General features: G+C 51.3%; 1 protein-coding gene across 6 annotated transcripts in view; it reads right to left on the bottom strand.

The window, feature by feature from the left end:
* Arhgap23 (Rho GTPase activating protein 23) overlaps positions 1-25,923 on the bottom strand; it is a 90,921-nt gene that overhangs the window by 59,428 nt on the left and 5,570 nt on the right. The window contains exon 1 of one of the 6 annotated variants that reach the window (XM_051175304.1): positions 20,567-20,698. The exons of the other annotated variants lie outside the window; for them this stretch is intronic. Coding sequence (XP_051031261.1) covers positions 20,567-20,629 — 63 coding nt within the window. The 5' untranslated portion in view covers positions 20,630-20,698. Of the gene's footprint in view, positions 1-20,566; positions 20,699-25,923 lie in introns of those variants that run through there. 6 annotated transcript variants of the gene reach the window in all.

Below are 25,923 nucleotides of genomic sequence, written 5' to 3'. Positions count from 1 at the left end.
GGGGTGGGCCCCAGAGCCCAAGGGGGAGGGGCAAGCCTGGGAAATACCAGGCGTTGCTGAGATTCTATTCCAAGCCTTCCTGCCCAGTTTGTCCTCCCCCCCAACCCTGCCCACTTCCTCCCCCACTGCTAGAATCACGCACTGGACAGCCCCTCCCAGCCCCTAAGTGGACCAGCTGGCAAAATTGACTCCACTTATCTTCCTAAGGGCCCCTGCCCAGGGGCTCAGGACAGCACCCCTAAGGAAGGGCACCCAGGATTCTAAAGACTTAATTCTAATTGTGATCCTTCTCTAAGTGCTAGATATTCCCCAATGGCGGGGGGGGGGGGTGGCTGAAACACAGGATATTGTTATGTGGCTATGATGGCACAGAACTCTGTATACAGCCCAAAGTGGCCTTGAACTTGCAGTAATCCTTCTGCTTGGGTCTCCTGACTGTTGGGATTATGGGCATTTATGATCATTCCTGGCTCAGAGAGGGTTCTTAGTACTTTATGTATTTGTTTTGGAGACAGGGTTTCAAGGCTGGCCTTGAACTCTGTATAGCTGAGGGTGACCTTGAACTCCTGATTCTTCTGCCTTCACCTCTCAAAGTGAAGGATTACAGATTTGCACCACCATACCTGGCTCCCATTTTTAAAAAGACTTCTTTTTTATTAATTATTTTTTAATTATGTGTGTGCACGCATGTGTGTGTACGAGTACAAATCCCTAGGAGGACTGGAGAGAGCATCAGCTCCCCTGGAGCTGAATACACAGTTGTAAGCCATCCGCATGGGCTCTGGGAATCAACTCAAGTTCTCTTACTAGAGAGTATCTGTTCTTAACCATTGAGCCATCTCTCCAGCTTCCCCCACCCCCTTTTCTTCCTTCCTTCCTTCCTTTTTTTTTTTTTCCCCTTGGTTTTTTTGAGACAGGGTTTTTCTGTGGCTTTGGAGCCTGTCCTGGAACTAGCTCTGTAGACCAGGCCTGAAACTCACAGATTTGCATGCCTCTGCCTCCTGAGTGCTGGGATTAAAGGCATGCGCCACCAACACCCAGCCCCCCCCCCCACCTTTTTTTGAGACAGGGTCTCAATGTATGGCTCTAACTGGCTTGGAACTCATTTTGTAGAGTAGGCTATCGATGAACTCACAGAGATCCACCTATCTGTGCCTTCCGAGTGCTGGGACTAAAGGCACGCGCCGCCATGCCTACCCCTACCCCCCCCCCTTTTTTTTATAATGACACCCAAGAGAGCAAAGACAGAGAAAGGGAAGGCCTGACTCTTGTGTCATCAGGGCTATAGCCCAGGGTCTGACCCAACCCCCCAGATCCCTCTACATTACCATCTGGATTATCCATTTAACTACCTCACCCAGAGCCATGGGCCAGGGTGAGACCCCCTTTGAAACTTATGGCACACACAGTCCTGCCAGCAGGGCCCTTCCATCGGGAGTGTCCCCCAGCTCTTGAAGCCTCCGGGATCTCCCAGCTGCAGACTCTGGCCCAGCCAGCTGCTATCACTGCCACCAATCAGGCAGTCCTCACACACACAAAGGGGGTTCCTTACATGACATCAGGGGCCTGGACTTCTGAGAGGGGCAGTAATGGGCTCCCAAGCTAGCCCTCCAGGAGAGGAGGGTGGAGAACAGAGGAACCAGGGAAGGGGAGGAGAGCTGTCCCGGAGCCCAGGGGTCAGGGACAGAAGGAGGGAAGCTGATAGCCTTGCGAGCTTGCTGCTCAGGAAGCCAGAGACAGGGCTCAAGGTCAGTCCCGCCTGCTTTTCCTTCCTCTGCTTGCTCAGCGCCTCCTCCCAGACCTTAGGTCCCAAACCACAGGTGACCAACAAGGGTCCCACCCCCAGAGAATCACCCACCAAACACAAACCCACAGCTAGCCACAACATCACACAGAGATGGGGCTATCCTAGGCAAGCAGGCATGTGATGAACAATGCCGGCCCACTGGCCTAGTCTCCTCCCTCCAGGGCAGTGCCTCCTGGGCTTCCTCCACCCTTTAGCCCCATTCACATCCCAGTTCCCAGCTTCAATAGAGCAGAGGCCCCTCCTGACAGGCCCTAACAGGCCAAGTTGACAAGCAGGCCAGGCAAGCTGCAGCTCCCATCCCCTCCATTGATACACCACCACCACCAGCAGCAGCAGCAGCAGCAGCGACGAGCTTGGGACCCTGTGCTGCTCTAGGCAGCTAGGACTAGGTGATTCAAGTCTTCCTGGCCTATGCTGCCCCTGTGCCCAGATTGGGGTGGTCTGTGGACACACCATCCCCGCCCCTTTCAAAGTGAGTCACAGCCAAGGAAGAGGAAGGCTGGAGCCAGGGACAGAGAAGCATGTTCTATGCCTGACATCCAATCTGTGCAGGAAGGACAGGGGCAATCCCAGACACGGGTCAGCACATGAGTCCTCGATGACAAAATGGAGGTAGATAGAAATTTTCACCCACAGGATGTTGGGAAAATTAAGTCAACTAAAGACTTAGCTGGGTGTGATAGTATAGTACACGCCTGTAACCTCAACACTGGGGAGGCAGGAGGACAGTGTGGGGCTAGCCTGATCTATATACACAGGGAATTTCAGGCCATACATGCCTACACAGTGAGACAATTTCAAAACAAAGAATAAGAGTCACAGTAGGGGCCCAGAACACAGTAGGAGTTTGAAAATTCAAGTTGTTTGGTAACCAGACATGTAGATACTCAGCTAAGTTTGCACAAAACATAGTGGCACAGCACACACTCTCAGAGCTAGGCACACTTCCCCCGCACACAGGGCCCCTCCCACTGCTGACTTTTTGTTTTGAGACAGAGTTTCTCTGTGTAACCATTCCAGCTGTCCTGGAACTCCCTCTGTAAACCAGGCTGGCCCCGAACTCACAGAGATCCCCCTCCTCTGCCTCCAAGTGCTGGGATTAAAGGCATGTGCCACCCTACCACCACCCTGACTCACTGGAAGCTTTTATGGGCTGCCTTCCCTCAGAGGGGAAGAGAGGCCCAAAGACCTGGTTTTTAGGGCCTTTGGGAATGAGCAACATGAGTCCCAATGTGAAGGCTGCTCCCAGCAGATAAAGGGCACAGAAAAGGTGCCAGGCTGGCAGGACTACCACCCAGCGGGAGAGCTGTTACCAGCCTCGGTGACGCCAAGGGAGAGGGACCCAAAGACAGAGTCTTTGCTCATGGTGGGAAATGAGCACTTATAAAAGAGGGTGAGTCTGGAGTCAGCCACAAAGTAAACACCCAGGCCATTGCCAAGGCAACCACAGGCAGTGTGGGACAGGGCCAGCACAGTCCCCTGCACCCTGGCCACTCCACCCAGGGCCCCTGAGCTGTCTTAGGTCTTCAGAGGGTCCTCTCTGGCTATATGCCTCCTCGAATCAAACTGGCGGCTCCCTGAGAATGAGGGTGCGTTGCTTCACTCTAAAGACCAGACCAGCATCTATCTACCTGTCCCTAGGGACAGGAGAAAGAGACGGCTTCAGGGTACCGCTACAGCCTCCCTAAGGATGAAGGCCACTGGTTTTCAGAAATGGATTTGCCCTGGCCAGCCTTTTCCCAGGGTAGACTTTCAGAAAATCTTAGGCTAGAGTGAGAGCTCAGTCAGTAAAGTGCTCATCTGCAAGCATTAGGACCCGAGTTCAAGCTCAAAGAACTTAAAAGAAAAAAAAAAAAAAAAGTCCAGGTGTGGCAGTGTGTTCTTATAATCCGAGTGCAGGGAAAGGTAGAGACAAACAGATCCCTTGGGGTTTACTGGCCAGCCAGCCCTACCCTACTTGTTGAACTTCAGGAAAATGAGAGATCCTGTCTCAAAAGCAAACAGAAAAAAGCAAGGCTAGAGAGATGGATGTCTCAGGGTTTGTTAAAGCACTTGCTGCTCTCCCAAAGGGACTTCAGGTCACTTCCCACCACCCACATAGTGGCTCACAACTCCAGTTCCAATTCAGGATCTGACATCCTTTTCTGGCATCCACAGTCACCAGGCACACACGTGTTGCACATACTAATACACATGAAATAAGCTGTCCTGGAACTCACTGTGTACACATAGATGGGCTGGCCCGGAACGCAGAAAGCCACCTACCTCTGCCTCCCAAATGCTGGAAAATGGAAAAGGATGTATCGTCATACCAGGCAAATAAATTAATCTTTTAAAATAAAATAATTAATAAAAAAAAACTAGGAATGGCAGCCAAAGTTGTCTTCTAGCCTCTACACGAATGCATACACAAGTGTGCCTAGACACATACGCGAGCACACACACACACACACACACACACACACACACACACACTTTATGGCAGGAATGTTATCCCAGCGTTCAAAAGGTAAAAACAGGGAGATCAAACGTTCAGGTTCATTCTCAACTACTATTTGAAGGCAACTTCTGGTACTTGAGACTCTATGACAGTGGGACAGGGGAGGGAGAGGGTCATTTGGATGTTCAGAAAGGACATGGGGAACTGAAATAGAAGGAAAAAATATATATCTTATATGTTATATGTTTATATATACATATATATCTTATATGCCATATGTAATATATATCTTATGTTATATGATATATACACCTTTATGTCTATGTAATATATATGTTTTATGTTATATATTACATATAGAATGCAGCTGATGTGGGAACAGTATGGAGTTTGATCACAATTTCAATCTAGAATCACCAGCAATTCCACTTCTGAGCCCAAACTCAGAGGCACAGAAAACACTATCTGTATTCACATGTTCTCAACAGTATTCTTGGCCAGGCGTGGTTGCATATGACACTTTAATCGTAGTACCTGAGGTGCAGAGGCAGACAGATCTCTGAGATCAAAACCAACCTGGTGTACATTGTGAGTTCTAGACCAATCAAGGCTGCATAGCAAGACTTAGTCTCAATAAAATAAAAAAGACACATCAGTATTCTTCATAATAGCCAAGAGGTAAAAGTAGTCCACGCATGCTACACACTCAAAAATGTTTTCATGAGCGCCGGATGAGCGCCAGAGAGGTAGCTCAGCAGGCAAGAGGACCGTGTTGGTTCCCAGCACCCATATCAGGTGGCTCACAACTGCCTGTGACTCCAACCCAGTTAGCACTGGCACCTCTGGCCTCCATGGGAGCTTGCACTCACATGTGCATGTCTACACCCCACACAGACACATAGACATGGTTTTTAAATCTCTTAAAGTGTAGCTACAGAGGTGGTCCTGCATGCCTTTAATCCCAGCACTCAGGAGGCAGATCTCTGTGAGTTCAACCCAGCCTGGTCTACAGAGAGAGAGAGACAGTTCCAGGACAACTAGGGCTGTTATATGGAGAAACCATGTCTCAAAAAAAAAAACTCTAATAAAAATGCTTTTAAGTGTTTTAGATATTAATTGTTGTAGGCCTGGCTGGCCTGGAACTCACTGTATAGTCCAGGCCAGCCCAGAACTTGTGGGGATGCTCCTACCTGGGCTCCTAAGTGCTAGAATTACCATCTGGCTTATAAATTTTATTTAAATTTATCAAAATTGAAAGAACTGTAAAAGTCAGAGTCCAAACAGAGGGAAAATGAGTTGATTTTTTTTGTTGTTGGGGTTTTTGTTTTATTTTGTTTTTTGAGACAGTGTTTCACGGTATAGATCAGGCTGGTCTTGAACTCACAGAGATCTGCCTGCCTCTAACTCCTGAGTGCTGGGATTAAAGGTGTGCACCACCCACCACCTGTCTGGGGCAAAATGTTAACAGCAGCTGGTATCCCCCTTATATCTTGAAGCAGGTGGCCTAGGATGCAGCATTCACCTGACCTAGAAGGCCCTAGCCTGGGGGACCTGCCCTGAAGCACCTGGGAATCCAGTCTGCGTCTTCTCACAGGGGAAGCTCCTGGGCTGTCAGAGACCCTGACACACACAGAAAGTCCCTGCTATTGATGGGATCCTTTCCCTTGGAAACTGAACCAATGGCCGACACTCTTCCCAGCCGTGCCCCAGGCAGAGGCCGTGGAACTATTGAAGAGTTTTCTGGCTCCGAGTGGGACTGCTGTCTGAGATAGATTGAACCTAACAGAGCACACCCATCTGTGCCAAGCCTCAGTGAGCCCACAACCACCTGTAACACACACAAGGGTGTGCCCACAAAGGGACACCTCTGTCTTTGCCTGCTGCAAGGATCCAGACTGCACACACACTGCAGGATGCAGTTTTTCAGTGCCACAGCGAGCAGAGCCCCCTGCTGGCTCATGCAAGTCACCACATCAGGTCATGTCACTTGGAAATGAAAGGGACCAGGCATGTCATTCCAGCAGCCTGCCCTGTACTCTCCAGGACTCTCAGCCCCAACTGTCTGAGGCATATCCCCCCCCCACCCCTCCTAAAAAAAAATCCCTTACAGGAGAAAAGTTTCCTGAGGGACAAATCATGTAAAGCCTTGAAGTCCCCCTTTGGTCTGGGAGTACCAAGGAGGCCTAATTCCCTCTCCTGAAGAGACTGAGACTCCAGTCAATCATTCCTGAAGGCAGGAGCTGCCTGAAGTAACTCCTCTTCATGATCATCACACCCATCCATCCCTGGTCAGCTCACGTGAGACAGACTGGAAACTCAGTGTGAGTCTCCCTTGTCTGCCCCTGCCCTCCCCCAGTTCTTCCTGTTGTCTTACCACCTGAGCAGAGACAACAGGTGCACTCACTGGTTTCTTGAGGGCAGAGGGACTGACGGCTCAGTTCCAGTCCAGCTGAGACCACATTCCCTCAGAGGGCAGGTTTCAGCAGATGCCTAACATCTCCCCCAGGGCATGTGGGGTTCTCTGTAAGAAGAGGCTCTTAGCCTCACCTCTGAAACCACCCACCCCCTCACCTTAGCCCTGCCCAACCTGCCCAGGCTACTTCTGCATTCCCTTGTGCACTGGTCCTGTCTCTGAGCAGAACCTCTCCCTGATCTAGCCTGTGCTACAGCACAAGCAACTCGAGGAGTTGAGGGGATGGTCAGGTTTACAAGGTCAAAAGCCCTCTACTGTGCTCCTGACTATGCCAGAGCTGCAAGAGCGTCTAGGTTGGGGAAACCTTGGTCAGAAACGGACAGAGAGCATCTCTTATGTCCTGACCCTCACCCTCAGGCAGGCCAGTTCTGCCCTCAGATGCGTAACCACAGACACAACAGAAGTAGATGGCAGGCCCTATGCACACAGCACCTTGGGAACCTGGGCGGTGCCACCCATCACCACCTTGTTCCCTGACCCAGGCCACAGCTGGATAAGGAATTCTACATTCAACCACAGGACACCAAGGGGAGAGGGACAGAAGGTTGGGAAAAAGGCCTACGTCCACCCCAGCATTCAGGAAGGGACACATTCAGCACTGGCATTCACTTTGATCCTTTTCTAGGTTAACATCAAGGTTGTCGATCAAGTTCACACAGGTCTTTGTTCAGCAAAGTTATTGGGAAGGCATTCTAGGAACGGATAGTTGGGAAGTGTCATCCACCCCGCCTCCTGCCCATCATTAGGGTGGACCCTGCCACCCACAGGCCAGTGAGCCAGCCACTTCCCACCCACACCCACTCTGGGCTACTTGGTTTCCCTCTGGGAGGTCAGTCTAGGGGATAATATTTTGGCTACCAGGCCCTGGAGGACATACCTCCAGCCTCCACATACGCCACACCCCCTTCCCTGTGCTCCAGTCACCCAGGCCTCTGGCCTCCCTCCAGTTCCCGTGAGCACCCTGCACCCTCCCAGCCTCTGAGCCACTGCAGCACACTGTTTTGGGATGTTCTATGGCCTTCCGCTCCCTTCCTGCTTCCCCAGCCCTCACTCAAGTTCACTCCTGCCCACCTTGGAGCTTGCAGCATTAATGTCTGGCAACACAACAGCTCCAGGTGGCTCTGCTCGCAAAGGGACTTGCAACCAAGACTGAGGACCTGAGTTTAATCCCTGGAACCCATATGACAGGAGAGAGCTGACCCACAAGCTACCCTCTGGCCTTCACTCGTGTCCTTCCATATCACACAAAATAAAATATTCTTTTCAAGTCCCTTCACACATACACTGCCTTGTGCTCAGTGCCAGGTCTCTGGGCACCTCCTCAGGAGATGGCTGCTTAGGAGGCTATTGTGACCTGTGAGTCCTGGGAGGTCAGGATGGTGTCTGCTTTGAAAGGACAGCACGCAGCCTAGGTTGACAGCATCATGTTTCTGAATGGGGCAGAGGGGTGGGACATAAAGAATGCTCTCATTGCCTGGCTGTAGTGGCACAAGACTTTAATGCAAGCACTCTGGGAGACAGAGGCAGGCAGTTATCCCTGAGTTCCAGGCCAGCCCGGTCAGTCTCCAGAGGGAGTTCCAGGACTGCCTGTCTCAAAAAGGATTGAAACCTTGTCTCAGAAAGGGATAGGGGCTGGAGAGATGGCTTGGCAATTAAGAGCACTGGCTGTTCTTCCAAAGGACCTGGGTTCAATTCCCAACACCCACATGGCAGCTTACAAGTGTCTGAAATGCCAGTTCCAGGGGATCTGACACCCCCACACAGACATACACACAGGCAAAACCCCAATGTACATAAAAACCAAAAAAAGTCTTTAAAAACATTTTTTAAAAAGAATGCTCTCGTCACTGGGTGACTACCCCTCTCCCCTGGGGGCCCACCTGGGACAGAGACTGCTTCAGGTCTTTTTGCTGTTTGCTTTGAAACAGGGTTCCACGTAGCCCAAATTAGCCTCAAACTGTAGCAGCAAAGGATGACTTTGAACTTCTGGTCCTCATGCCTCTAGCCCTCAAGCATTGGGGGGAATACAGGCTTGCACTACCATGCCTCAACTTTTTGTTCTTTCTTGGTGGGAATAACCGAAAGTGGGAGCATTGTAGTACAGATGTAAGGGGGGGGACGACAGAGCACACAGACAGACTGGAATTGTGCTCTCATCCTCTGTGGCCATGCCTTGTCCTCACATTCGGTGCCCCAGCCACCAGCTCTCCTCACTTGGTCTCAAACATGCTAGACAGGGCTCTCACCCATCTCCCCCAGCCCCCTGTTTCCTTCCCATGACTCTTGACTGGCCTCCACACCCTTACATGTCACCTGGCAGCTAAGGGGTGAGGGGTGGACCCAGATCCCACAGTGTGTCTGTCAGATTCCTGCCAAGTACATCTGTCTTCCTTGGCAAGCCACACCTAGGCTCTTGGCCACTTCATCTCATGCCTCATCTCTACTATCTCGCTGGGTCTTCTAGGCCCAGAACAAAGGGAAACCAGCTGTGGGGCCTTCCTACCAGGAGGCAGCTGAGACTTCAGAAAATTGTAGAAAGGCCGAAGGGATAAGGTGGGAGAGCAGGGAAGAGGGGACAGGGAAAGGAAGAGAGGGATGGTCCAGCCAAACGTGAGGAGCGACAAATATGCGAAGTACGCCTGCCCCGGGCTATGAATAGTGCAGCCAGCCTGCCAGCCGGGTCTCAGTCCCAGCCCCGCCCCACGGAACAAACTGCACCGGGCCTGAAACGAGGTGAGCGCCCAAGGGGCAGATTCTGCTGACGGGTGAGTCCTGAACGTGAGGGGCGTGGTCGTCCAAATAAGGAGAGCAGGCACCTCTGATTGATGGGTCCCTGCCTATGGGTAGCTTGCACGGAACGGTCTCTCTGCCTAAGGCAGCTCCCATAAGCCAGAGGGCTGCGTTTCTCAAGCCTGCAGGCCCCTCAGGGTCATCATCAGTCACCAGTCACCTCAGAGCGGAATCTCAAAGATGCCACAGGGCAGCTGGAGACCTCCCATTCCTATCACTGCCCAAATAAGGCTCTGCCTCCTTAAGACGCCATCCCTCATTACCTTAGCCTCAGGTCAGCCTTTGCTCCCAAGTCTGAGCTCACAAACAGCTGAGCACTTAGGAAATGGCATGTAAACCAGTCCCTGTCACAGAGGTACTCTCATTAAGCATACAAGAGAGTCCCCAAACAATTCAAATTCCAGAGACCATAATCTAGGACAATGAAAAGTTATCACCAAGCGGGGCTCACCCTGGGCTCAGTTTCCACTGTGTAACCCTAATCTCATCCTTTCCTCTCCAGGAATCCATCTCCTCAGCTGTAAGGGCTCCTGCAGAGGCTCAGCTGAATGCCTGGCATTTAGGAGCTGCTCAGCAAGTTTTAGTTCAGCAAGCCCCAAAGGATTTGCAGAAATTAAAAGCAGTCCAATTTTATAAAGATCAAAGAGGTAGATAGACATGCAATAAACAAAGCAGATGTGGACACAGGGATTAAAAAAAAAAAAAAAATAGCCTAAGCTGGGATGCCTCTGTCCCAGAATTGGGGAATTGGGAATGGGAGTTGGGGACAGGGATCACTGAGAACTCAAGGCCTGGGAAACATTGAGTTCCAGGCAAGATTGGACAATTTAGTGAGACTGTTTCCAAAAAAAAAAAAAAAAAAAAAACAATGGACTGGAGACATGGCTCAGTGATTAAGAGTCGGGCTGCTCTTCGATTCCTAGCCTAGCATCCACAGGGCAGATCACAACCATGTGAAACTCCAGTTCCAAGGCATCCAGTTCCCGCTTCTAACCTCCTCAGGCGCCAGACACACACACACACACACACACACACACGAGAGAGAAAGAGAGAGAGAGAGAGAGAGAGAGAGAGAGAGGGAGAGAGAGAGAGAGAGGGAGAGAGAGAGAGAGAGAGAGAGGGAGAGGAAAATCAAAGCTAGCTCAGCTTAGAGGCTGGAGCTGCAGCTTGGTGGTGAGCCCCTTCATCTTAACCATAGGTTCGGAATGAAATGAGTGAAACAAAGTTGGTCATATGACTAAGTTCCACTGCAACCTTAACAGAAACTTTCTTCATCTTTTTTGTTTTGTTTTGTTCTTTGAAAAAAGGTATTACCATGCATCCCTGGCTGACCTGGATTTCTCTGTAGACCAGACCAGCCTTGAATTCACAAAGATCTGCCTGCCTCTGCCTCCAAATGCTGGACTTATGGATGTGCACTACCACTGGGCACGCCTTTAACCCCAGCAATAGGAAGCAGAGGCAGGCAGAGCTCTGTGAGTTGAGTCCAGCCTGGTCTACGGAGAGAGTTCCAGGACAGCCAAGTAATAAAAAAAAATAAATAAATAAATAAATAAATAAATAAATAAATCTAAAAACTTGTTTTTAAAGCAATAAAGGCACTAAAGATGGATGTTCAAGGGCCACTTTGAGGTGCCTGGATATTTACAGATTCAAAACTGAGCTCCTATGTGGGTGAATAACCTGTAACCCCAGCACCAAAGAGGCAGAGGCAAGAGGATCCCCTCAAGCTCTAGCCCAGCCAAGGCTACACGGACCCTGTCAAAAGATTGAAATAAGTAATAATGTAAAAACACCACCATGCAAGGTCACCCAGGATCTGAATTGAAAACTGGGCCTTTCTGGATCAGTAATGAGTGTATATCACCCACCTTTAGTGCCTTTAGTCCCCCTTTCTGTGTCTGCTCCACACTGATCCTTTGGTCTGCCTGGGTCCTTTTTAACTCTGGTATTTTAGGCAAGGAGGTCGTGGGAACATTCTGGACTGGCAGGTAATGGAGATGGGAATCTTACAAGCCATGTTTATAAAAGTTTTAGTGGAGCCTTTTTGTCTGGCTTTTGGGCAACAGGAAATGCAGACCCCTTGAGGGCAGGGCTGTGTGGAGCCCAGGGTGCTTACAAGTAATGATCACCCCCAAAATGAAAGCTGGTTTGCTTGAAGATCTGGCCACTGCCCAATTCTTTCCCAAGCACCCAGCCTCCTGTACTGCCCCGGGCTGTAGTCTGGGGGAGGACAAGAGGAATACTATGCCAGCCATGCCTGGGAATGTCCTTGGCAGCCCCAGGCCATGCCTGGTCCCTCAGATAAGCTATTCCCTAGCACTGAGGGACCTGGGCCTCTGAGACCCAATGCAGGAGGCAAAAGCTGTGGGGGAGGACACGAAATGACTCTCTCACCAGCCTGGGTGACCTATCCCATTTCTCCCTCTTGTACACCTGCCCACCCTCAGCTGTCCACGGAACTCCCCTAGGTGCAGGAGGGCTCCGGGGGCCAGGGCCAAGGTCTCATTAGCGCTAATGAGAGCTCAGCTGTGCAGATGCCAGCTCAAGATACGGGAGCAACAAAGAGGGCCCCATCCCCTCGGGGAGAGAAACCCGAGGCCCCACCTCCAGACCTCTCAAGTCTGTGAGGTCAGTTCACACCACTGATGACACTTGCGGAGGACTGTGTCACTGGGAAGTGTCAATGTGTGAACATCAGAGCATGCGTACACAGTCTAACCTCCTGCAGGTTACTGGGCACTGTGACCTGGACTGTCTGTCAAACACTCCAGTCCCTTGTAAACCACCACTATGCCTCACATGGCCACACAGTAAGTATGCAAAGAGAGGTAGCATAGCATCAGGGTGGGGCAGGCAGCTTAGCTGGCTGGACAGACCAAGTGACCCTGTCCACTGCTCAGTCTCAATGCTCAAAGTGTCCCTTCCTGAGTAAGCCTTGGGAACCCTACTCCTTCTTTGCCTGGGTGTCATCTTTTCTCATTTCTTCCACTCTCTCCTCCCTCCCTCCCTCCCTCCCTTCTTTCATTTATTTTAGTTAAGCCGGTAGGTGGCACAAGCCTCAATCGGAAGCAGAAGCAAGCCAATCTCTGTGAGTCTGAGGCTGCTGTCCCTATCTACCTCCTGAGTTCTGGGATACAGGCATGCGCTCACTACCACACCCACGCATCTCTGAGGATGGAACCCAGGGCTTTGTGCACACCAGGCAAGCACTCTACCACAAAGCTAGCCCGTTTGTTTCCATTTAATTTCAAGACAGAGTCTCAACTAAGCTGCCCAGGCAGGCCTTACCTCCTGTGTCACGGGACCTGGCTCTCCTGCCAGTTCTCCTTTGTCCTGGCTCCCTCTCTGCCTCTAGTCTTCTTAGCCTGCCTTTTCTCTAGGCCTCAGTTTCCCTAAGGGAAATGTGAGAGGACAGAAAAGGATACCCTCTCTAACTGACTCTTCCTCTCTCCTCTCTCCCCTGTGCGGAACCATCACTGTCTCCTCATTGATAAGGAGAACTCTGGTGAAGCACAGGGGTCTCTGCTCAGAGGCGGGGGTCTCTAGCCTTCTAGAGGCTCTAAGGAGCAGGAAAAGTCATACGGTCCAGATCCTCACTCCACCCCTCCATGTGCTCCAAGTCCTGCACGCCCACCCTGGTCTCCCAGGTGGCTTTCACATCAGTGGTAGGAATTAACACGCAAGAAGACAGTGCTTCTTTGGGAACCCAATGCAGACAGAATCAAACCACTGACGGAAAGGAGCCGGGCACTGGGTAGAACGAACTCTGCCCTCCCCGAACTGACACCCCTGCTTGTCACTGAGACCGCTAGTACTTATCCTTCCACATGGCTCCTCCATGTCCCCCAGCCCACCACATTCCTGGGGCCCACAGGCCTCCTGCCCTATGACCCTTTGCCCAGCCTGCTCAAGCTCTCTCTCTTTCCAGGGATACAGGCTGGGTTTTGAAAGGGTCACTTCAAAGAGGACAGCCTGTGGAGAACCCAGCCAGACCCAGGCCAGCTCCTCCACCAGATTCCTGGCAACTGTCGACAAAGGCTCCTCTGTTCCCCCAGACCCCCGACGCCCCCAAACGCACTGGGCATAAGGCTTTCTTTCCCCAGCTCCACCCCTACAGGCCAGACTCTGCTACAGGGAGCAGCTAAGGCTCCTGTTCCATGAGAGGCTGTGTTGGTGGCCCAGAGGCCTGGGCACCTCCCTGCTCCTGTCACCCAGTCTTTCTGGCTCTGTAGTGGCCTCCCACCTTCTCCACCTTCTCCAGCCACTTCACACTTACACCACGCCTTCCAGGCTACTTCCAGACGGCCTGTCAGGGATATCTGGCCTCAGAGATGTCACTTAGCCCCAACCATAGTGGCCAGCCTTTAATACTCCTTCCAGACCAGGCATCTGGTCTCAGTCTAAGACTCCAGTGAGCACGAGTCCAGGAAACAGCTCTTTTACTACTGTTACACAGCATGGGTCTCCAAACAGAGCCCCCAGGGGGTTCTGTGCTGACCTTTAACTCAATGCCAGAATTATCACTAGTCCTCATCATTGTCCACCAGGACTTGGATATCTTAGTGATGGAGACCTCACTACTTCCCCAGAAGCTCACTTCCTCTTCAGATAACTCTGACCATAAATGTTTCTTTTGTCTGTTTATGATGGTGTCTTATGTACCCAGGATAGCCTCAAACACATTATGCAGCCAAGGATGCTCTTCAACTTCTGATCCTCTTGCCTCTACCTCCTAAGAGCTGTGATTATATGCCTGTAACACCATGCCTGATAAATGCAATGCTGGGGATCAAACCCAGGGCCTGTGCATGCAAGGCAAGCGCTCTACCATCTGAGCTGTATCTCAGCTCCTTTGTTTGATGTTTGGAGTTTTTTGTTTATTTGCTTGGTTGGTTGGTTTTATTTGCTTTTGAAACAGTAGCCCAGTTTATTCTGTAATTCACAGTGTAATCAGTGTTGACACTCTGAACTGGTGGCAAGCCTCCTGCCTCCCGTCACCAGGGCTTGGATTGCCACCATTGATCATTATTTGCTTATCAGTGGCTGCTGCCAATAGAGACTGGCCTGATTCCCCTCACTCAGGACCCTCAGTAAAGCTGATGGGTTGTATCTGAGGTAAGAAAATGGAGATCAAGAGCTAGGGTATATCTCAGTCACAAAGTGCTTGCCTAGCACATGTAAGCTTCAAGTTCAAGCCTCAAGTCCACATGAAAGAGAAAACGGAGGCTAGTGTCCAAAGCCACACAGTAAAGATGGGGTAGAGCTAAAATGAGAACCAAGAAGGGTAAGGCCCAACCCACACACTCAACCACAGGGTGCTCCAGACTCCCAAGAGCCTGCAGGGGCATACCAGGCCCAGGCCCCAGGCCCTAATCTCCCAGGGCCGGTCTGTTGGGTCAGAAGGGAGAACGTCAAATACCTCCCAATATGCAGGACCCTATGAGCAGAGGAAGCTGTAGCCTGGGGGGTGGGGCCTAACTGACTAATGCTAATGAGACCAGGAAAAGAAGAACAGAAAGGAAGGGTGACCCGGTGACCCAGGTATGGAAGGAAGCTGGACATGTCCCTGGGCCCAAGGTTTAGGACAGATGACGGATGGAAATCCAACACCTGTTGCTTAGAGATGGACAGTTGATAACAGCCAGGCTGGATGATAGAGGACTATGGTCCCAGGACTGACGCACTCACAAGGATGGACATTTAAGGCCTGACTCAACTACAGAGTGATTCAAGGCCCGCCTCCTTAACTTAGCAAGATCCTGTCTTAAAATAAAAAAAAGTAAAGGGGCTGCTCTTCTGGAGGACCTACGTTTGATTCCCAGCACCCTTATTGTGGCTCACAACTGTCCATAATTCCAGTTCTAGAGGATCTGATACCTTCTGACCTCCGCAGGCACCAGGTCCACACAGACGTAGATACAGGCAAAATACTATACACATAACATAAAAAAAAAAAATAAATTTTAAAAAAGTGCCAGACAGTGGTGGCACATCTCTGTAAGTTTGAGGCAGCCTGGTCTACAAAGCAAGATCCAGGACAGCCAGAGCTACACAGAGAAACCCTGTCTTAAGAAACCAAAAATAAATAAAGTAAAATAAAAACAGGGCCTAGGCATATCGATAAGGAGAGAGCACTCATCTCAAACACACAAGGCTCAGGTTCAAATCTCAGTTCTAAATCAGGTACAGTGGTGCCTGCCTTTAATCCCAGAGTTAGGGAGGCAGAGGCAGGAGAATAAGAATTGATAGTAATAGGCAGGCCATAGCGCACTTAGGCAGTGTAAGCGTATATCAATCCTGAGCACTAAAATTGAAAAAAAAAAAAAAAAAAAAAAAAAAAGTTAGGATCTAAGACAGGCCTTGTCCCAGACACACTCAGACCACCCTCCAACTTGATAAAAACAAAACTTCCCACTGTCTGAGCTAAACACCTCAGGCTGGGATGGAATGCAGACTTTTGAAGGCCTGTTTCTCAGCACCTTCCCCTCAAAACTCTGGGAAATGCAGAGCTGAGTGAAAGCAAGAGAAGCCAGGGGCTTTGTAGACAGTGACAGCTGGTAGCCTTGGAGGGCAGTGACGACAGGACGCCCTCAGAGACTTTCCCCTTCCTCCCTCGGTTTAGTTTAGCTCAGGCACTCAGTGCAGACAACACAGCAAGACTCCAGGCTGTCTTCCTGAGACCCTAGCCCCACCTACGTGCAAAGGATGGGTTACGGGGTTCTGTGGGTTTGTCATACATTGTCTCACCATTCATGAATCCAGTTAGTCAGTCAGCCAGCCAGTCAACAAATATTCACTGGGTTCTGGCTAAGTGCCAGCCTGTGTGGTAACACACATGACACCTTTAGGCCACTGGAATGAGGTCAAGAGCATGGTCGGGTCCTTAGTTCCATCACTCACTCGTGCGTGTGAGTAGGAAGTTATGGAATCTTTGTGCCAGCTGGGATGGCAACAACACACCTGCCCGGCACTAAACACCATGGGGAGATTTGATATTACTTTCTTGCCTTTGAATAACTCTAGTCTGACGGGGAGACTGACAGGCCTTCTATCCCAATGCCAGGGAGAGAGCTAGGCCCAGGTCACTCTGGGAGACCAGTGGGGGAGGCTTCTGGCTTGCACTCTGCAAACATTTATGGAGGGCTGCCCTGTGCCAGGCACTGTGCCGGGTGCTGGGGACACAGATGAACAGGACACATTGTGCACTCATCCCTGCCACACCCCCAGGACTCAGTCCCAGAGGCTAGCACTGATGGGGGGGGGGGACACAGCCCCTGGGAGCCTAGGGCTCAGAGGGACCTAAGTCCTCATCTGCCACTCGCTGTCTGAGGGGCATGACACATACCGGCATCCTTTTCACTTTCAGCAAGACAGTCGAACAAGATGGGCCCTGTGGTTTTGACCACTCTGGCAGGTAACGAACAACCCCCCTCCTAAGGGCCCTAACTCTACCCATGTCCAAAGCCAAGGCCATCTGGGCCTGATGTCTCCCTGCGATGGTGGAGAAGACACTCTCCTGATACAGCCTGTCACTGCTCTGTTGACGTACTGGCACAATTTCATGAGAAATAGGGGCCTCGATTTGAAGGCGGGTTGTTTGTGGGGTAGGGGTGAGTGCTGGGGAGAGGCAGTGCCAGCTCCCACAGGCCCTATTCATGACAGAGTCCCGGTGGCAGAGCAGGATGATTAAGACCAGGCTTTGTCTAAATCCCTGACCAAGCCAATACCTCACCTTTGAACCCCTGCAGCCAGCAGAGCAGGGTTGATCTGCCACTAGAAGGATAATGCCAATGGACCACCACAGGCCTGGAGCACTGGAGGCCAGCCTGGGAAGGGAGGAAGGGGGGAGGGAGGGAGAGTGGATGGGGAGCAGGCTGAAGACCCACCAACAAACACTGAGGGACACCTGAGGTTGTGCCACTCTAGTGACCAGCAAAGACAGGCAAGCAAGCTCCAATCCAGCAGTTGGAGGTTTCTATGTGGACTCTACTAAATGGATACAGATTCAATGGAGTGGCAGCTGGGCAGTGAGGGCCAGCCATGACTCTAGAACTCAGTGGCTAGGCTCCTTCCTCCCTTACTCCTCTCTGTCTCTCTGTCTCTGTCTCTGTCTCTCTCCCTCAGCTTTATTTATTTATTATGTATGAAGTGTTGTGCCTGCATACCAGAAGGCACCAGATCCCATTATAGATGATTGTGAGCCACCATGTGGGTGCTGAGATTTAACTTAGGACCTCTGGAAGAGCAGCCAGTGCTCTTAACCTCTGAGCCATCTCTCCAGCCCCCAGCTCTGATCTTTATGAACAATGCAGCTTTGGCCACAGTGTCCTCAACTGTAAGATGAGACAATGACAGGTAATACCAAACTCAAGGTGATGATGTGACAATTAAAAGAATGAGCAATACAAATCCTGACCCAGAGGAACTGCTACCAAATTTTAACTATCACTGAGGAGGCTGACAAAGCAAGAGACTCTGGCTCAAACAAACAAACAAACAAACTCCAGCCCTAATTTATATGCTCATCTGAATATATCTGCACACTCTCTGGATCTCTTTATATATCTGCATTGGAATCCAGCATCACAGGAATCCACCTATTGGAGGATATATCCCTGTTCCATGCATGCTCCAGGATGTTCTGCGATGCTGCAGCTCACATACCTGTCCCTGGAAGTTCTTTTGAATAGCTAGCCCCAATCTCTCACCCCAACACTTAGTTCAGCCATCTGCTCTGTAGTCTATCTTTTATATTATTATTATTATCATCATCATCATCAGTTTTTGTGAATGTGGTGTTTTTGAGATAAAGCTTCTCTGTGTAACAGTCCTGGCATCTGATTTGTAACACCAGACCGGCCTCAAACTCACAGAAATCTGCCTGCCTCTGCCTTCTGAGTGCAGAATTAAAGGTGAGTGCCACCACTGCCCAGCCTATCATTATTATTATAGACAGTGTTTTTATGTAGCTCTGGCAGTCCTGGAATTCCCTATGTAGACCAGGATAGTCTTGAACTCAGAGATCTGCCTGCCTCTGCCTCTGCTGAGATTAAAGACACCACCACACCCAGCATGGTTTACCTTTTAACTTTACACAAGTTTCACAGTATCTTCCTGACAAGGGGTGAATCAACCTACTGCCCACTCCCACCCTGCCCTGCTCTGAAATACCACACCCTCACTCATTCCCACTCCCAACTATGCCAACATCACTGCATCCTTTTGTCATGAGTTCAGAGTTGCCCTAAGACAGGACACACAAGGCCTTATCCACACTACCCATCCCCAGGTTCAGTTCCCTCAGCTTCAGAACCACACAACCTGTCTCATCCCAGCAGTGTACAAACTTTCTTTCTAATACATTCCCCCCCCCAAAAAAAAAACCCTTTATTCCGTGGCCTAACCACCACCAGAGCTCAGGTTCCAACCCGACAATGCCACCACACCTTTAGGTCAGACCCTATCTGTAAAGAGGCACTAACATTGCCAAGCATGGTGCCACACACCTCTAGTCCCAGCACCGAGGAGGCAAAGGTGGGTGGATGAATCTCTGAGTTCCAGGTCAACCTGGTCTACAGAGTGAGTTCCAGGACAGCCAGGGCTACAGAGGGAAACCCTGTATGAGAAAAACTAAGTAACAAACGAACTAACTAGCTAACTAAATAACGAAATGGAACAGTCACTAACACTTTTACTACACACTCACAGAAGACTTTGAGACCCTGGAATCTAGCATTGCATGGAGGGGACCCACTGTTCTCATCGTGTGAAAGGGAAAGGTAGCAGCTAGGCCTCAGGGCCTTGCAGCTCCCAGCCCACACGTTGGCAATGGGAGAAAGCCACCAGGGCTGGGGGCCTTTTCCACAAGCTAGCAGGCCAAATGACTAGTTCTGCAATAGAGATTCAAATCTCCTGCTGTCAGCGCTGGCCACTTTGGAAAATGAGGCTGTTACCGTGGCAGAGGGGAGAACCATATGGGATCAAAGGCCACCCACCACCAGTAGCCCACAGGGGAGTGGGGTGGAGACAGTAAGGGGTCAGGGATGAAGTATGTGCTGTTTGGGGGGGGGGAATTGTAAGGACTCAAGCCTAATGACCTCCACTCCCGCCCCCTGTCCATCCTGAATTTCAAGTTTATAATTAGGAAACACACTGGCTGTAGGGAGGGGTAGAGAAGCCAACTGAGGGAGAATTTAATACATCCAGTTCAGACACCACAGTCTCCTAAAGAGTTTGCAAAGTACATGCCCGCGGGACCAACACCCCGCCGACAGGAGCCCGCCCGAGTGCCAAAAGACGGAGAAGCTCAGTTCTGGCCTTGACTGTCAAACTGGAGGGAAAGTCTTTTCCAAATTCAGGAAAACTACTGGCCAGGCAGGGTTCAGCCCTTCAACTTGCACTGCCACTGTGAGCTGGGGAGTGATCCAAGGCAGGGGACTGACCCTGTTGGGAAGGTGAAGGCCCCTCCCCAGCCTCAGCAGCTGGCAGATGAAAGAACCCAAGCAGAGCAGCCCAGCGCTGAGTAATGCCCCTGGCACCCCGCTCCCGGACCCACCCACAGCCGGAGAGAGCAGAGGGGAGGGCCGGGCAGGGCTGGGGTCCCAGTCCCGAGCCCCGCAGCACACAACGCAGTCCCACCCGGAGGGGGCGAGCCAATGATGTCCCGCCCCAAAGCCCCTCCCCCACTCCCTGTGGCTCCAGCTGTGCGGGGGCCTCGCCAACGGAAAACGAAAACTCAGGCAGAGGAAACGGCGGCGGGCGCCCCGCCTGAAAATCCCGGACAAAAGGCGCGGGCCTCCCACCCCCGCTGCCCGGCAGCCCAGGGCCTGGCACCAACACCGACTGGGTGGCCCCGGCCCCATAGCCCCTGGCCTGTCCCGGTCCCTGCGCGGCGGCCACCTCCAGCCCCTGCCTAGCGCAGCTGTCCCTCCTGCCACTCCCCTGCAGGACACCAAACTCCCGCAGCGGTGCCCACCGACGGGGGCGCAGTGACGCCAGCCCGGACGTTGCCCCTGTCCCGCCCCAGATTGGTCCGGGTCCTGATCTCTCTCACCTGGGGGGGCCGGGGCTCCGGACGCGGCGGGATCCCGACCAGGCAGAAAGCGACTCCATTCATCAGGCAGGCCGCAGCGCAGCGCAGGCTCTGCGGCCAGGGCACTGTTGGGGGCACGGGCCGGGGCCCAGGGGGCGGGGACCGGGAACAGAGGGGCGGGGCCCAATAGAGGCGGGCTTTAGCTCCGCCTACCTACTCCCACCCCGCCCCACAAGCCACGCTCCACACCCTGCGCAGCCGGTAGCCTTTCCACACGCTGTACGAAAAGTAAAGGGAACCAAGACAGAGATCTACGCGGACCATGAAGCCAAGGGTCAGAAACGACCCTGGCCCCAGAGACAAGGTCTCAGGGAAACTTCTGGAGAGAGGGCCTGCAGGAGATCTGCCCAGATATCTATTGAACGGTGAGCACGGAAAGAGGATGAACCCAGTAACAGCACGAGGAAAGCAGCTAGAGAGGGACAGAAACGGACCCAGAAGCCAGAAAGCCTGTGAGTGGCAGGGCCAGGATGAAGCACCTCATCTCAGACAGGGAAAAATGGGACAAGGCTTGGGGCGGAGGCTCTAGGGATTCACGGAAGTTGAGGCACAACAGATGTGGTGTGAGGTATGTCCCCCTTCCATCTACAAAAGATCCCTCCCAGGAAGAAGGGATACCACGATGACAGCAGAGTCAGGGCTGGAAAGGAGTTCTGACACAAGCCCCAGACTTTTGGTACCCATCGCAGAGAAGGCTGTGCCTCAGACCTCAGGTCCTGCAGGGGTCCTAAAAGAGACAACTCCCACCCCGCAGCTACCCTTCCTCCTCCACTGGGAGCTAGGCCTAAAGAGAGACTCCTGGCCTGAGCCAGCCACTCATTTCCTAGTCCTCCAACAGAGCCTTACCCCCCCCCCCCATCTCACAGTGCAGTGAGAACCAATACTTCTGTCCTTCATTGAGCTGGGAAGTTCTTTTGCTATCTAACTCTCATTCTTTCTCTTCCTCCAGCCTATGCTGACCTCTTCCTGGGCTTTCTTACAAGCTTCTTTATTTTGTTTGTTTAGGGGTCTTTCTCTTTCTTCTTTTATAGAATGCATAGTCCTAGCTGTCCTGGAACTCTCTGTCGATCCCGGTAACCTCCAACTCACAGATATTCACCTCCCTCTGCCTCCCAAGAGCTGAGATTAAAAGGGATGACACTGGGCACGCCTGGCCCTGTTTTGGGTTTTCTTTGGTATGATTTGGTTTGATGTTTTTGAGACAGGGTACTGCAGAGTGGCAGTACCCTTATTCCTGCCTCAGTTTCCTGAGTTTTGGGACAGTCATCGTGAGACATTACACCTGGCTCCGTCTTGCAACTTTAAAGCCTTTTGTATTCCTTTCCCCCAGATCATGAGGTGGGGGAAAAGTGGATGTCCTCAAGAAACAGTCATTGATTTCAGGAGAGGCCAGCAAAACAGAAAGAATAACTATTCTCCAAAGACACCTATCCCTGAGCCAGGAGACCTCATCAGGAGGCTTACTTCACCACCTTCACCACCATCAGGACTGACCCAAGTTGCCAAGCCCACCCCTTGCTACTTGTTCAGGCTCTCGGGAATGCGGACTGTGGGAAGGGGGACATCAGTCAGTCCGTCCCTCCTCCTGAAGGCCACTGATAGGCTTAAACTTTGTGTTCTAAGAACATGCATTTAAAAAGTATTCTCTTATAATGACCTCTCTACGTTCTTTCACCCCATCAAGGTAGAATTACAAAGCCAGAATTACCCAGTCCTCCTGAAACGTGCCTCCTACCATCTACTTGTCACCTGTCTGTCACATTGCCTGGATGTTTCAACAGGGTACCAGTTCCTGCCCCTTCTGCCTGCTGCCCCAGTATTGCTAGGCATGTTGCCCCCTGGCACAAGGGTCCTTTCGTCCCAGAACAAAGGGTTGTCTCTGTAAAAAGTGCAGATTTGAGCTGAGGCTGTGGGGGCAGGGAGAAGGGTGGCGGCCCCTGGGGTGCCCCTGGCTCACTTTTTCCAGAGCCTGATGCCCTCAGACCCTACAGGAGGCAGAAAGAGGAAATGAGCTCACGCTGACCGGCAGGCCAATTCCTCCCTCCACAATGCACAGCACGAAGCTCCTCCACCCCCTCCCACTTCCCAGAAAGTGCACTCTCCCCCACCCTGCTGCCCTCCCACCTCTTCCTGAACCTTGACCTGTACCCCCCTCCAGCCGGCCAGTCATTCCTATCCATCTCCTCAGGCCTTCTTCCCCTAATCAACTCCTCCCTGTCTATCCCGGCTCCCCATCCTCCACCTCTACATACCCCACCACCTGCCTCAGGATCCACTTTTGTCCTCATAGGCTGTTACTACGGGGTTTGGGACAAGCATGCTCTCACTGAGAGGATTATGGTCCTCATAGGGGATCCCCTTCATACTCATCTTACTGAACCCCTCCACCAGCCCAGTCACAGCTGTTGACATAGAGTTATACCTCACGAAGCATGGGTCCTGCAAGGGTGTGGCAGGTGGCCCTGGAGATCTAGGGATCAGGCCCTGCCCCTTCCCTTCAGTGGCTTGACCTTCCCAAACCAAGACTCTATGGTGAGACCCCAAAGCAGCCGTGGAAGACTGGAGAAACAGGAGGACAGCCTGCAGGAGCTTCCTCTGGCTCTGTGGGGCTTCGCGGTTGAGCAGACCTGGATGAGGGGAATGGAGAGAGAGGCTCGCTGGGGAGAAGGTTCCCCTTGGACAAAAGCAGGGAGGGCTCGGGTAGTGTGTGGGCAGGAAGTGTGAGGGATGAGGAAGGGAACAGGAGGATGTGAGAGACATAGGTTTTGGTCTGGCCTGGCAGAAATTTGAGGTAGCGGTGTGTTTTGTTTCCTCTGGAATACAGTGAGGACAGGAATCAAGGACAGTAAGAAAGGAGGTTAGGATGGCATGGTGAGCAACAAATATCAGAGGCTCTGGAACTTGGTAACCTACTATGTGAAGGGGAAGGAGATGGAAGGATCTAGAACAATTTCAAGGCTTAGACTACAAGACAGTTTATGTAAGATGGTCCCAGGACAGTGACGAGGTCAGGCACCGAATCTCGAGTCAGTGCTTTAGTTAACATTATGAAGGCCTTGCCAGACATAATGTTTATTATTTTGTCTAATGGATAAGGGAACTGGGGTTCAACCAACTTAGTTACATCTGTGGTTTTTGTGTGGTGCATGTGTGTACTGTATTCATGTGCAGTGTGTGTATACATGCACGTGTGCGTGTGTGTGCACACATGCAGAACTGAGGCTGACATTGAACATCTTCCTTTACCCCCCACTTTGTTTCCTGAGACAGGGTCTCTCACCGAACCCAGAACTTAGGGGCTCCACCTGTCTCTGCCTCCCTGGCACTCGGATTACAGATGTGGGCTGCGCACAGCTGCACCTAGTTCCATGGGCACTAGGGATCTGAACTCAAGTCTCCACACGTGCATGGCAGGCAAGCACTTAACCCAGCCACCTCGCCACACTCCTTCCACTTTGCCTTTGCTTTTTACTTTTAGACAGGTCCTGAACCTGCAAGTGTAGTCTAGCCTGGAGCTCACCAAGTAGCTGAGGCTGCCCTCAAACTCATGATTCACTTGTTTCACATTCTCAAGTATAATCTCAAGATTATAGGCACTCACCACCACCTAAGTATCTTATGCAAACCCAACAGCACTTGAATCCAGACATCTGGGCTACAGAGTTCACATACTTTTTTTTTTTTTTTGCTTTTTCTCTGTGTAGTCTTAGCTATCTTGGAACTTGCTCTGTAGACTAGGCTGGCCTCAAACTCACAGAGATCCACCTGCCTCTGCCCACCCTAGTACTGGGATTAGAGGTATGTTCCAGCACTGCCCATGGAGTACACGTACTTAATCTACACTTGGTGGATTATTCACTGGCTGGTCAAATCATGGGTCCAGGCCCTCTCCAGAAGACAGGCTTGAGCTAGAATCTTGATTGTGGAATCCAGAGAGATGGGGGAGTAGCTGAACAGTCTCTAGAGAGAGTAAGGAATGAGGTGACCACATGAAGGACAGTACCTGGAGGAACACCAGCCTCTAGGGACAAGCAGAACAAGCAACTGACATTGTATGGGGCAGAGAGAACTCCTAGCAGATTGGTGGGAGCCAATGGAGGTCAAATTGTACATACAGGTAGAGCTGCAGGGAGGTATGGGCGGGGGTGGGGCAGGGCACTTGACAACCCAGGAGAGCCTTGGGCCAGGCAGTCTGATGTTTGAGTGGAAAGATGAGAACCAGCACTCGAGAGGACCTGAGGGACAGGCAGCCTGAGCCAGGCATGGTGGCCCATGTCAGTGATCTCAGTATTTGGGAGGCTAAGGCAGGAGGATAACATGTCAGAGGTCATTGTGGTCTAGACATTGAGCTTGAGGATAGCCTGGGCTACATAATGAGACTCTGTCTTCAAGAAACAAGGAGTTGAGGGGAGGAGCTGGAGGGATGGCAGTTGAAAGTACCTGCTGCTTTTGCAGGAGACCCAGGTTTGGTTCCCAGCACCCACACAGCAGCTCATAACCACCAGTAACTCTAGTTCCAGGGGCCCAGGACTCTCTTTTGGCTTCTGTGGTTTCCAGACACAAATGTGGTGCACATACATATATCTAGTAAAACACTCATCCATCTAACAAAAATAAATAGCTGGGTGTAGTAGCACACACCTTTAATTCCAGCACTGGGGAGGCAGAGGCGGGGGATCTCTGTGATTTTGAGGCCAGTCTGGTCTACAGAGTGAGTTCCAGGACAGCTAAAGCTGGCACATAAAGAAGCCCTGTCTCAATAAATAAATCTTTAAAACATGCATTTTAAGGGTGGCTGGAGAGATGGCTCAGCAGTTAACGAGAACTCACTCTTTTTTGTTGTTATTTATTTTGTTTATTGATTTTTCGAGACAGAGTTTTTCTGTAGCCTTGGCACCTGTCCTGGAACTCTCTCTGTCGAACTCACAGAGATCAACCTGCCTCTGCCTCCTGAGTGCTGGGATTAAAGGTGAGCATCACCACCACCGCCAGGCTAGAGCACTTACTCTTATAGAGACCCAGGTTCAGTGCCCAGCACCGCATGGTGACTCACAACCACTCACAACTCTAGTCCAAGGGGATCCAATGCACTTTTCTGGTCTCCACAGGGATCAGGTGCACTTGTAGTACACAGACATACATGCAGGCAAAATACCCATGTGCACAAAATAAATATATCTTTAGAACAATGTTGTCGTTTTTAATATAGGGCCAAGCAAAATGGTGCAGCAGGTTAAGACGCTTGTCTCCAAGGCTAATGCCTGAGTTCAATCCCCAGAATCCTCATGGTGAAAATCAAGAACAAGCTTGTCTTTTGA

This window comes from Phodopus roborovskii, unplaced genomic scaffold, assembly GCF_943737965.1.
Source record: "Phodopus roborovskii unplaced genomic scaffold, PHOROB, whole genome shotgun sequence".
In the NCBI taxonomy this organism is placed as follows: domain Eukaryota; kingdom Metazoa; phylum Chordata; class Mammalia; order Rodentia; family Cricetidae; genus Phodopus; species Phodopus roborovskii.
Note: the sequence above shows the minus strand (reverse complement) of the source record. Positions and strands in the feature narration are given on the sequence as shown.